Source organism: Tachyglossus aculeatus, chromosome 3 (genome assembly GCF_015852505.1).
Source record: "Tachyglossus aculeatus isolate mTacAcu1 chromosome 3, mTacAcu1.pri, whole genome shotgun sequence".
Lineage (NCBI taxonomy): Eukaryota > Metazoa > Chordata > Mammalia > Monotremata > Tachyglossidae > Tachyglossus > Tachyglossus aculeatus.
The window spans coordinates 55840732-55853892 of NC_052068.1; the positions used below are offsets into that span (position 1 = coordinate 55840732).

Here is a 13161-nt window from a genome sequence, read left to right on the forward strand (position 1 = left end):
GAGGCTCAGAGAAGTTAAGTGACTTGCCTAAGGTCACACAGCAGACATGTGGCAGAGCCGGGATTCGAACCCATGACCTCAGACTCCAAAGCCCGGGCTCTTTCCACTGAGCCACGCTGCTTCTCGTACCCCTATCCTCCCCTCCCTCTGTGTTGACAATGAATTTGGCTGTGTATAATATCCTAATGGAAAAGCATGGGCCTGGGAGACAAAGGACCTGGGTTTTAATCCTGCCACTGCCCCTAGCCTATTGTGTGACCTTGGGCATATTACTTGACCTCTCAGTGCCTCATCTACAAAATGGGGATTTAATACCTGTTCCCCTTCCTACTTGGACTGTGAGCTCCAGGTGGGACCTGATTATCTTTTACCTACCCCCATTTTCAGCACAGTGCTTGGCCCGTAGTAAGCATTTAAAAACATTATTACCATTTTCCCTTAAGGATTCTGTCTCCCCCTTCTAGACTGTGAGCCCACTGTTGGGTAGGGAACGTCTCTATATGTTGCCAACTTGTACTTCCCAAGCGCTTAGTACAGTGCTCTGCACACAGTGAGTGCTCAATAAATACGATTAAATGAATGAATGAACCTCACCCCAGCCCCACAGCACTTTTGTATATCTCTTTATACTCTACTACTTCCCTTATCTGAAATGTACTTTAATCTCTGCCTCCACCGGAAGACTGGAAACTTGTGGGCAGGGACAGTGTCTACCAACTCTAAATTATTGTACGTTCCCAATCGCTTGGTAGAGTGCTCTGCACAGAGTAAACGGTCAGTAAGTATCACCAATGGATTGTTTTCTGGCCAGGGAAGATTACAAGCAGAGAACTCCCCTGGAACCTTGGAGAACAGTCACCATCATTCATTCATTCAGTCATATTTATTGAGAGCTTACTGTGTGCAGAGCACTGTACTAAGCACTTGGAAAGTACAATTCAGCAACAGATGGAGACAATCCCCACCCAACAACGGGCTCACAGTCTGGAAGGGGGAGACAGACAACAAAACAAGTAGACAGGTGTCAATACTCGACCTAATAGCCGTGGAGGTGTTTTCAATAGAGTGTGGGTTCTTCCCCTTCCCACTACCCTGCTTTTGGGTCATTTACTCTGCGCAGTTTTCATGGCACCTAAAGATATGCCATGTGTCTGAATTCCTAACATTGTCATTTGAACGTGCTCCTCTAATGTGGGACACTGCTAAATGAAAAGATGAAGATTCTCCTAGTCCTGAAATTCTAGGATCCCGCAGCAAGGTTAAATAAAAAAATAAGAGCCTTTCATTCCCTTCCACATCTTGCCACTCCCCATAAGAACACAACTGGCTCAGAGGAGGGAGCGCGAGTAGCACTGCATAAACCTCCACCACAAAAATCAATTACTTTCTGCCAGTTTTGTACTGGACCAAGGCTCAACCACTGTTTACGATATGTGATTCCATCACATCTCCTGAAGTGGTTTTTTAGTCAAAACTTAAAGTGGCTTCTGCTGCCTCAGGTACTTGATTCAAAAAGCTCTGTTTAAAAGTTATTGCTGGGAATTCAGGAACACACTACAGAAAAGATTCCAGTAGCAATTCTGTGGTGTCTGTGAACAGACAAAAAAAAAACTGAACCTCCCTCCAAACTCTAAAATTGACACATTTCTGTAACTAGGCAATGAACTTTCTGAACTTTATCAGGAAGCAAACATACTTCATGTACAACTACAACCGTTGCTGTTTTAAGCCCTCATAATACAAAGGCAAGTAAACCGCCTTTTATATTGACGTAAGTAAAAGACCAGTCTATAAGACGGGGTTTCAATTTGGATGGCATAACTTCAACACTCCCTTTTATACAAACAAAACATTTAGAAAGCCACAAACTGATGTTGCAAAACCTTGCTCTTAACAATTCTGAAAACAGTTACAACACTGAAACACAATATTTCTAGCAATAAGAAGGGAAAGCAGTAACTGAAAAAAATGGTACCTTCAAAACCACTTTTCACAGTGGAATGGCTGCTAGATGTGATAGAGGATAAGGAATGAGCTTTCAAATGACCAATCTGATTATCCACAAACTCAAGTTCTAATATTTCTTCCTTTTCATCAGTTGGATCTTCAAAATCCAGGGGAATCAGAGAGTGTCCTGACAAAGGAGACATAATAGTGGAGAGAAAATTAGGCGGAAAGCCTTTTAATGATAAAACTGTGAACATTAAACATACTTTCCTAAATTCTTTCATTCAATGGTACTTATTGATCACTATGTGCAGAGCACTGTACTAAGTGCTTGGGAAAGTACATTCTAAGAATAGACAGTGCAAGGGGAAAGTGTTAAGTTCATCCATTTTTTGTACAGAAAAAGGGTGGGAGTTTAACTTTACTTCCTCTTGGAACACGGGTGCATCTGAAACATTCAGCATATTTTGATAACTTTCAACAGAAAAATAAATGAATTGACTATGGAATTACATAATACTACTGGCTAAACTCAAGTACACAATTCCCCTACAACATAAGGATTAGGTTTTTGATGAACTCTGCAATAAAGAAAATTTGCATGCGATAGTCATGCTGGTTCTGATATGATACACCTCCATATAACTGTTTCTTCTGTCAACAGCATCTCATTGTATCCAGAGAGGTTCACACTGTTGGAACAATGTTCCCTAACTCTGCTGTGACATTCTATCCAAATAGAGAATGAAAACATGCAAGCTTCAAGAACTGACGCGACTGCCAAAAAAGGCAGAAGAGCCGATTTTAAAATATTATTCTATTTTGATTCATCATTCTAAATAAAGGGAAATTTAACCAACTGCCAACACTTTAAAAAGAACTCATTTCAGTCACCTTCTCTGTAAAATGGGGATTGAGACTGGGAAGCTCACGTGGGACAGGGACTGTGTCCAGTCCGATTGGAGTGCCTGGGACATAGTAAGCACTTAAATACCATTATTATTATCATTATTATTACATAAATATTATTATATTCATTATTCAGGATTACCTGTGCACATAAAACACCCATAAAATACAGTCCTTTGTAACTAGCCAACAGGTTTCCATAAAATTCTCCAAATTATGGATTTAAGGTACAAAGAAGCCTTTTTTAAGCCTTTGGGGGTAAAAAAAAAAAAAAGTAGCATGGCTTAGTGAAAAGAGCACAGGCTTGGGAATCAAAGGGCATAGGTTCTAATCCCGGCTCCACCACTTATCTGCTGTGGGACCTTGGGCAAGCCACTTCACTTCTCTGTGCCTCAGTTACCTCATCTGTGAAATGGGGATTATTACTGTGAGCCCCATATGGGACAACCTGATAACCTTGTGTCTACCCCTTTGCTTAGACCAGTAATTGGCACATAGTAAGCGCTTAAATACCGTTATTATTATTAGCAATAATAATAATAAAAACAATCTCACAGAGCACTATTTAGTTTTATTGTACATCAATTCTGGACAATTTGGGTATACATAAGCCTACAACTTGATTTAATAACTATTTCTCAGGTCATTTACAGTGATTCCACTTTTAAATGTTTAAACTCACGACTCAATTTGTCCTGAAAACTGCATCTCAAGTCCAAAACTGCCACTCCACAGGGAACCAAAAAATCTTATAGTTCTAATTCTACCTCCCCGAATGTTCCTCTATTTTCCAAATACACACCTTGGTCAGATTCTCGAAAAGCTCGAGAGGAGCATCTCCCTTTATCCACATTTGGGGCAACCGTTTCCTCCCAATTCTCTATTGTTTTCACTAGCTGAGAAAACAGAAACATATCAAAAACCATTTCACATATCATACGTCTTCAGGTGTGACTGCTTTCCCCCCCAAACATTTCTTTCAATTCATTGTTTGCTTTATAAATTTACAGAATGCTGATTCTACATTCATATGCTTGAAAGAATTTTTAAATATGTAGAAGACTTATTTCGTTAGGAAATACACATACTTGAAAAAAGAAAAACTATCTGAAAGGCATGGTTTCTCGGAAAAAAGCTGGACTCGGTTCTAATTTGAGACAGTTGAATGTAAATGCATGAAGAAAAATTAATTTAATGGTAATTGTATCTTAATTATAGGTGTCCTCTCTGCAGGGGCAGATCACCTCCAAAGTTTTCTTAATTAAAACTCCCAAAGTCTGCTCATCCCAGCTCCTTGCCAAGACCAGAGAGTTTCCCTTCTCTCCATCCAAACTACTACTATTCTGATACAAGCACTTACCATATCCTGTCTTGACGACTGCATCAGCCTCCTCATTGACCTCCCTGCCTCCTGTCTCTCCCTATTCCAGTCCAAACTTCACTTGTTGCCTGGATTATTTTTTCTAAAAAAAAGTTATGGTCCTCATTTCACCTCTCCTCAGGAACCTCCAGTGGTTGCCAATCCACCTCTACAACAAATTTAAAAGCACTCAACCATCTTGCCCCCACTTATTATTCTTTGCTGATTCCTGCTACAATCCAGCCTAATCACTTCTCTCCTCTAACGCCACCCTTTACTGTTCCTTAATCCTCATCTACCTCATCACCAATCCTTTGCCCATGTCCTCCCTCTGGCATGGAACTCCCTCCCCCTCCACCACTCTCCCCTCCTTCAAAGCCTTCTTAAAATCACATCTCCTCCAAGAGACCTTACCTGATTGAGCCCCTCACTGTCCCTCCTCCTTCTCCCTTCTGCATCCCTCCTGCACTTAGATTTGAATCCTTTAAGCACTTGCTAATCACCCCACACGGAGCCTCATGGCATTTTTGTACATATCTGTACTTTATTTTAATGCCCATTTCTCCCTCTAAAGTTCACATCTATCAACTCAGTTGTATTGTACTCTCCCAAGTGCTTAGTACAGTGCTCTGCACCCCATTATTGCTCTATTAATATCATTGATGGACTGATTTCCAATCAGGGCTGCAAAATCCAACATGGCAGTTTTCTGAACTGTTACCTTTTTGAAGTCTGACCCCTCCAAATCCTCAACCCCGGCTAAAATCTTATCCCCTTTTCACCACTGTACTCCAAATGAAATGTTGACATCTCACATCTTGATAAACTTAACTGCTTTAATGAACCTGAAACACAGTTTGTGATTTCTCACTGTTCAGAAAATCATATTCATTCATTCAATCATATTTATTGAGCACTTACTGTGTGCAGAGCACTGTACTAAGTGCTTGGGAAGTACAAATTGGCAACATATAGAGATGGCCCCTACCCAATTTTGTGCTGATACTGAAAATCCTTTCTCAGTATCAATTCAACTCTAATTTATAGTCAATGTAACTTGACAACCATGAAGGAAATACTGGAATCAGAGACATCTTATTTAATAGAAGACTTTCTATATTTCATTATCTGAGTATTACAGTTTAGTCAAGTGGTGACATGCTGTATAGTCAGTTTTGCCATACATAATGTGTTTTCACTAAGCATTCTGGAAAGCAGGGGACATTCTTCCAATTCCAAGCTCCTGTTTGGATAGAATATAGCAGAGTTGGAAGACCCAATCCCTCTAGACTGTAAGCTCATTGTGTGCAGGGAATGTGCCTAAACTTGGCTATATTGTACTCTCTCAAGCGCTTATTACAGTGCTCTGAACACAGTAAGTGCTCAATAAATGTGACTGATTGAAAGAAAAAGTTTGCAAATACATGCAGTGCTGGACAAGTTTTGAGCTCTACTAATCAAATCAATGGTATTTAAGTTCAGAGTGGGCAGGGAACATGCCTACCAGTTCTGTGGTATTGTACTCTCCCAAGCACTTAGTATAGTGCTCTGCACACAGTAAGTCCTCAATAAATACAGTTGACTGATTACTTATTGAGAGCTTTCTGTGTGCAGAGCCCTGTTCTAAGTAAGCATTTGGGAAAGTACAATATCACGGAGTTGGTAGATGTAATCCCTGCCTCACAAGAAATTTAGGGTTTTTCCCTTAACGTGTAGTTCACCAAGAACACAACCTTCACAATGCAGGAAAACTGACAGACATCATTCTGTTTGAAACGTGGGACGTAGAATTTAATTATTGAAAAAGCACTTTTCAATTGCTATTTTTCTGTCCCCATCCCTTCTCAGTCAATCACTCACGCAGTATACTAAGCACTTGGAGAGTACAATATAACTGTTGTATTTATTAAGTGCTATGTGTCCAGCACTATTCTAAGCACTGCGGAAGATACAAAATAATTAGGTCAGTCACAATCCCTGACCCACAAAGGTCTCACTATCTAAGTAAGGAGGAGGGCAGGAATTCAACCCCCGTTTTACAGATGAGGGCACAGAGAGGTAAAGTGACTTGCCCAAGGTCATACTGCAGGCACGTGGTGGAGTCAGGATTTGAACGCACGTCCTCAAATTCCCAGGCTTAGGCTCCTTCCACTAGGCCACGCTGCTCCAGAGTTGGTAGATGTGATCCTTGCCCACAGTGAGCCTTCAATCAATCAATCGCATTTATTGAGCACTTACTGTGTGCAGAGCACTGTACTAAGTGCTTGGGAAGTACAAGTTGGCAACATATAGAGACAGTCCCTACCCAACAGTGGGCTCACAGTCTAAAAGACTTCAGACTTATGCCAATATATTTTGTGACACTTTCAAATGACACTGAAAATGCCTCTCTTCTTTCAAACTTAAAAAGAAGGGAAGCGATCAATAATGAGGTTTATAATGTGATGGGAATAAATCCTGTTATGGGAACAAATCCTGTTATAATCAATCAATGGCATTTATTGAGCACTTACTATGTGCAGAGCACTGTGCTAAGCACTTGGGAGAGTACAAACCAAGAGTGATAATGTGCAAAGCTCGAATTTAAACATTTTAAAGGGAACAAAGCCAATTTTTATTATGCATTTCTATAAATGTTTTTTAATGACTGGTGACCACAGGTTCTTGACACTGTGAAAAGCTATGGCTTCTGGAAACACATACAACTCCCTCTCTCGTGGGGAACAAAACAAGCAAGAAAACAAATTATATTTTTAGCAGAGAGTAGACATACCAATTTAGTGTTTGAAAAGTCCTTTTCAATATTTTCTGCCATATTCTGTAACGCCAACAGTTTTTCATCCATTTTCTGGAATTCTGTGACTAAGTGCTCCTTGTGGAGAGTTCCGCTGGACGATACCATAGGGGGGGTCAGCTGGAACACACTCACAAAGCCGATTCCACGTAAGACGGTCTTCCACGTGGTCTGACTTCAAATTCTGGGCTTCCACTTGAAGCAGTGATTTTGCCTCACCTTAAAACATTGATGAAAAATAAAATTTGGCAAGGAATGAAATGAAAGAAACTATTACCTAGAATAAGACAGATTAGAACATTAAATCAGTATGCAAGAACTGGCAAATCCATCAGTTTTTAATCGTGTGGGATGCTTTTTGCCTTCTGACTTTAAGATGGATCTTTTTGGTCATTGTTGTGTGAGCAGTGCCCCAAATTTCAAATTCTATCCTGATCCAAATAAGGCAGGTTGAACTTGAAGAAGCCATTCCTTTCATTCAACAGCAATGAGAATCTACGAAATGAATACAACTTTTTAAAATTTAATTTTCTCTCACTGAATTAGTATAGAGAAGCAGCGTGGCTCAGTGGAAAGAGCACGGGCTTGTGAGTCAGAGGTCATGGGTTCTAATCCCAGCTCCGTCACTTGTCAGCTGTGTTACTTTGGGCAAGTCGCTTAATTTCTCTGTGCCTCAGTTACCTCATCTGTAAAATGAGGATTAAGAGTGTGAGCCCCCCGTGGGACAACCTGATCACCTTGTATCCCCCCCAATGCTTAGAACAGTGCTTTGCACATCGTAAGCGCTTAACAAATGCCATCATTATTATTACTATTAAATCAGCTTCCAGCTTCCCCCATCAAAAACTATCTACTTACACAAAGCGGATTCCCCAACTCTAATATGAATGATTTCTTGACCCGATGATGCCCTTGTCATTCTGGGGCAGGTGAGGAAGGTGGAGAATGGGACAAAGAAAAAAATCTGCGGGGTGATATTCTCCAAGTAGCTAGAAACAGACAGCTAAACAACAGACAGCTGAAATTTCCCATTCAGTTGAGGAAATTGGGATGGCAGTAGCTGTGTCTATGGGAATTAAACTATTGTTCTGTTTTCCAATCTTCCTTCCCCCTATAGGATTCAGATCATGATTTTGTGCACTTGGGAGATCCCAAACTGGGAAGCCTGGTCACCTTTCCCATATCCTCTCCTTCCATCTTTCCAGGATACTTAGGTCTGGCTATCAGGCCTTGTCAAGTCAGGGATCCCGAAGTAAGAGTCACCTGAGGGACAACGACAGATTAGGGGGATGAGGGAGGTGGAGATGGGGTGTTTGGTAACTGCCTATGCTAAATTGGGGGAAAGGGCTAGAGTGGGGCTTGTGAGCAGGGAGCTCCAAAGCACACGGTGTGGGACAGAAGAGGAGGATGATAGAAAGAGAAGAGGAAAATAGGAGTTGGAGGGGAGGGGAAGAAAGGGGATGACCCAGGTCTGGACATTTGGTAGCTTACCTCCTTGTTGGGGAAGTCCACGTCATTTACCTTTGTGGTATGCTAACAAGAGCCTAGTGCAGTGTCCGGCACATAGTAGGTGCTCAAATGCTGTGAATGATTATATAATATTCAAGCTTTAGCTTAAGAAAACTGGGCATTATCAATCAATGGTATTCACTGAGCACTTACTGTGTGGTGAGCAGCGTATTAAGCGCTTGGGAGACTACAGTACAACAGAGTTGGGAGATACATTCCCTACCCACAAGGAGTTTACGGTCCATAAGGGAAGCTGTGCATAAGGGTTGAGAGGTTATGGCCAGAGTGAAGATTAAGTGCTTTAAGGGCAAGTCCATTGGTGACAAAGAAGGGAGAGGCAACAGGGGAAATGAGGGTTTAGTCAGAGGAGGCATCTGGGAGGACATGTGACTTTAATAAGGCTTTGAAGGCTCCCTTCAAGGCCCTTCTGAGAGCTCACCTCCTCCAGGAGGCCCTCCTAGACTGAGCTCCTTCCTTCCTCTCCCCCTCGTCCCCCTCTCAATCCCCCCATCATGCCTCCTTCCCTTCCCCACAGCACCTGTATATATGTATATATATTTGTACATATTTATTACTCTATTTATTTATTTATTTTACTTGTACATATCTATTCTACTCATTTTATTTGTTAATATGTTTGGTTTTGTTCTCTGTCTCCCCCTTCTAGACTGTGAGCCCACTGTTGGGTAGGGACTGTCTCTACATGTTGCCAACTTGCACTTCCCAAGCGCTTAGTACAGTGCTCTGCGCACAGTAAGCGCTCAATAAATACGATTGATTGATTGATTTGAAGATGGGGAGAGGAGTGGTCTGTCAGATATGAGAGGGGGAGGAAGTTCAAGGTCAGAGGGAGATATGGGCAAGAAGTGCTGGTGAAAGAGATGAGGTTGAGGTACAATAAGTACAAACGAGGTATAATCCTCCTCTATCGCTCAGCTGCCTTCGACACTGTCACGCAGCCCCTTTTCCTGGAAACGTTATCTAGGCTTTACTGGCACTGTCCTCTCCTCGTTCCTCTATCTCTCTAGCTGCTTCTTTTTACTCTTCTGTGGGCTTCTCCTCTGCCTCCCAACCCCTGTGGGAGTCCTCAAGGTTCAGTTCTGGGTCCCCTTCTATTCTCCATCTACACCGACTCCTTTGGAGAACTCATTCACTCCCAGGGCTTCAACTACCATCGTTATGCAGATGATTCCCAAATCTCCATCTCCAGCCCTGATCTCTCTCCCTCTCTGCAGGCTCGCAATTCTTCCTGCCTTTAAGACATCTCTTCTTGGATGTCCCACCGACACCTCAAACTTAACAAGTCCAAAACAGAACTCCTATCTTCCCCCTATCCTCCCTCTGACTTTCCTGTCACTGTAGACAGCGCCATCATCCTTCTGGCATATAGAAAGTGCTTAACAAATACCATAATCGTTATTATTATTATTTCCACATCACAAGCCCATAACCTTGGCGTTATCTTCAACTCATCTCTCTCATTCAACTCATGTACTTGTTGTCGAGTCAGAGGTCACGGGTTCAAATCCCAGCTCTGCCAATTGTCAGCTATGTGACTTTGGGCAAGTCACTTCACTTCTCTGTGCCTCAGTTACCTCATCTGCAAAATGGAGATTAAGACTGTGAGCCCCCCGTGGGGCAACCTGATCATCTTGTATCCTCCTCAGCGCTTAGAACATTGCTTTGCACATAGTCAGGGTCTAGCAAATGCCATCATTATTATTATTATATTTAATCTGTCACTAAATCCTGTCGGTTCAACCTTCACAGCATCGCTAAAATCTACCCTTTCCTCTCCATCCAAACTGCGACCCCATTAATCCAAGCACTTATCCTGTCTCACCTTGATACACTTATCGGCTCCTGGATCAACTCCCTGCCTCCTGTCTCTCCCTACTCCAGTCCACACCTCACTCTGCTGCCCGAATCGTTTTTTTGAAAACAACATTCAGTCCACGTTTCCCCACTCCTCAAGAACCTCCAGTGGTTGCCCATCCACGTCCACATCAAACAGAAACTCCTCACCATTGGCTTTAAAGCACTCAATCACCTTGCCTCGATTACCTTACCTCCCTGATATCCTTCTACAACCCAGGCTGCAAACTTTGTTCCTCTAATTCCAACCTACTCATTGTATCATGATCTCATCTATCTCGCCACCTATCTCTCTTTTTTTTTAATGGCATTTATTAAGCGCTTACTATGTGCAAAGCACTGTTCTAAGCACTGGAGAGGTTACAAGGTGATCAGGTTGTCCCTCGGGGTGGCTCACAGTCTTAACCCCCATTTTACAGATGAGGGAACTGAGGCACAGAGAAGTTAAGTGACTTGCCCAAAGTCACATAGCTGACAAGTGGCAGAGCCGGGATTTGAACCCATGACCTCTGACTCCAAAGCCCGGGCTCTTTTCACTGAGCCATGCTGCTTCTCTGGCCTGGAATGCCCTCCCTCTTCACAACTGATCAATGCTTACTCTCCCTACCTTCAAGCTGCTTACAGAAGCAGCGTGGCTCAGTGGAAAGAGCCCGGGCTTTGGAGTCCAAGGTCATGGGTTCATATCCCGGCTCTGCCAATTGCCAGCTGTATGACTTTGGGCAAGTCACTTCACGTCTCTGGGCCTCAGTTACCTCATCTGTAAAATGGGGATGAAGACTGTGAGCGCCCCGTGGGACAACCTGATCACCCTGTAACCTCCCCAGCGCTTAGAACAGTGCTTGGCACACAGTAAGCACTTAATAAATGCTATCATTATTATCTTATTATTATTGAAGGCACATTCATTCATTCATTCAATCGTATTTATTGAGCGCTTACAGTGTGCAGAGCACTGTACTAAGCGCACATCTCCTCCAAGAGGCCTTCCCTGCCTAACACTTCATTTCCTCTTCTATTCCCTTCTGCATCACCCTTGCACTTGGATTTGCTCCCTTTAGTCATCCCTCCCTTAGCCTCACGGCACTTATGTACATATCTGTAATTAATTTATTTTAATGTCCGTCTCCCTCTCTGGACTGTAAGCTCATTGTGGGCAGGAAACATGTCTACCAATTCTGTTACATTGTTATAATGTACTTCCCAAGGGCTTAGTACAGTAAGTGCTCAATAAATATGACATTGATTAACTGAATGAGTGGTTGGCAATAGAGAAGTGATGGGCTAGGTTTCAGTAGAAAATCAGCAAGCTAAGGTAAGAGGGGAAGAGCTGATTGAGGGCTTTATGACTCAAGGTAAGGAGATTCTGTTCAATGTGGAGTTGAATGGGTAACCACTCGAAGTTCTTGAGGACAGGGGAGATGAGAACAGTATTTTTTTTTTTTAGAAAAATGATCCCGGCAGCAGAGTGAAGTATGGACTGGAGTCGGGAGAGACAGGAGACAGGGAGGTCAGCAAGAAGGCTGATGCAGTTGTCAAGGCAACACATGCTAAGTGCTTGGATCAGCAAAACAGGTGTTTGGATGGAGAGGAAAAGTGCTTTGGATCAGTGAAATAGCATTTTGGATGAAGAGGGAAAGGTAAATTTTAGCCATGTTGTGAAAGTAGAACTGACAGGATTTGGTGACCTACGGCATATCTGAGTTGAATATGAGCAATAAGTGGAAGACAATGCCAAGGTCACAGGTCTGCGAGACAAGGAGGATAATGTGCTCTCTACAGTGATGGGAAAGTCGGGGGAGGACGGAGTTTGGGTGGGAAGATGAGGAGTTCTGTTTTGGATGTGTTTAGTTTGAAGTGTCGGCTCTAGACTATCAAAATTTAGAGCACGTTTTGGCCATTCATAATGTGATTACATGGGAAAGGAGGTGTAAGCCCATGGATCCATATCAAATTCATGGTTCTGGTCATCTCCAATTTGCTCCTTAAAGCTGGATGGGGTTGAGGCCAAGGAAAGGAGTACTTTACACTGCATTCATGGCTGCTTTAAAAGAACAGAACACGCTTTCCTGTACTGTGTTCTTGAATAGGAAGCAGTTTTTCATCAAGCCAGTTAGCAGTCTTAATTAGCTGAATAGTCACAATAAAAAGATAATTTTCTTTATTCCAGCAATCATATAACAAAAACACCCTAAAACTCATCCTATAGTCAGCCCAATAGATGTACCAACTTGTACTTCCCAAGCACTTAGTACAGTGCTCTGCACACAGTAAGCGCTCAATAAATACGATTGAATGAATGAATTGAATGAATAGATGGAAAAAAGTGTTTTCTAAAATTTTCTTATACCCGTTCATAAGAAGTAAAGGTGCAGTTTAAACATGATATAATCTGAGTTACAGGAAACCCCTTGTTTTCCATTTATAAACCCAACTATTAATTTTACAAAATATAATATTTCTTTTAATGCTAGAGCAGACCAGGCAAATCAAGTGTAAAAAGAAAAAGAGATATGTAGAGATGTCTGTCTCCCCTCTAGACTGTTGAGCTAGTTTGGGACAGGGAATGTGTCTACCAATTCTGTTGTATTCTACTCTACCAAGTGCTTAGTACAGTATCTGAACACAGTCAGTACTTAATAAATATGATTGATTGACTGACTGAAGAAATGGAAAAAGGGAAAGAGATTAAGTGTGTAAAAGAAACAGAAAGAGTGAGAAAGCATTCACAAGCTAGTGCCCTTAGATACACATGGAAGGGGGACGGTGT

The 13161-nt window shown here is 42.1% G+C and overlaps 1 protein-coding gene across 1 annotated transcript in view; it reads right to left on the reverse strand.

Annotated features, from left to right (window-relative positions):
- Positions 1 to 13161, reverse strand: part of CPLANE1 (ciliogenesis and planar polarity effector 1) — a 147366-nt gene that overhangs the window by 42598 nt on the left and 91607 nt on the right. Inside the window, 4 exon segments of the mRNA XM_038743655.1 lie at positions 1976 to 2134; positions 3659 to 3752; positions 6990 to 7124; positions 7126 to 7229. Coding sequence (XP_038599583.1) covers positions 1976 to 2134; positions 3659 to 3752; positions 6990 to 7124; positions 7126 to 7229 — 492 coding nt within the window.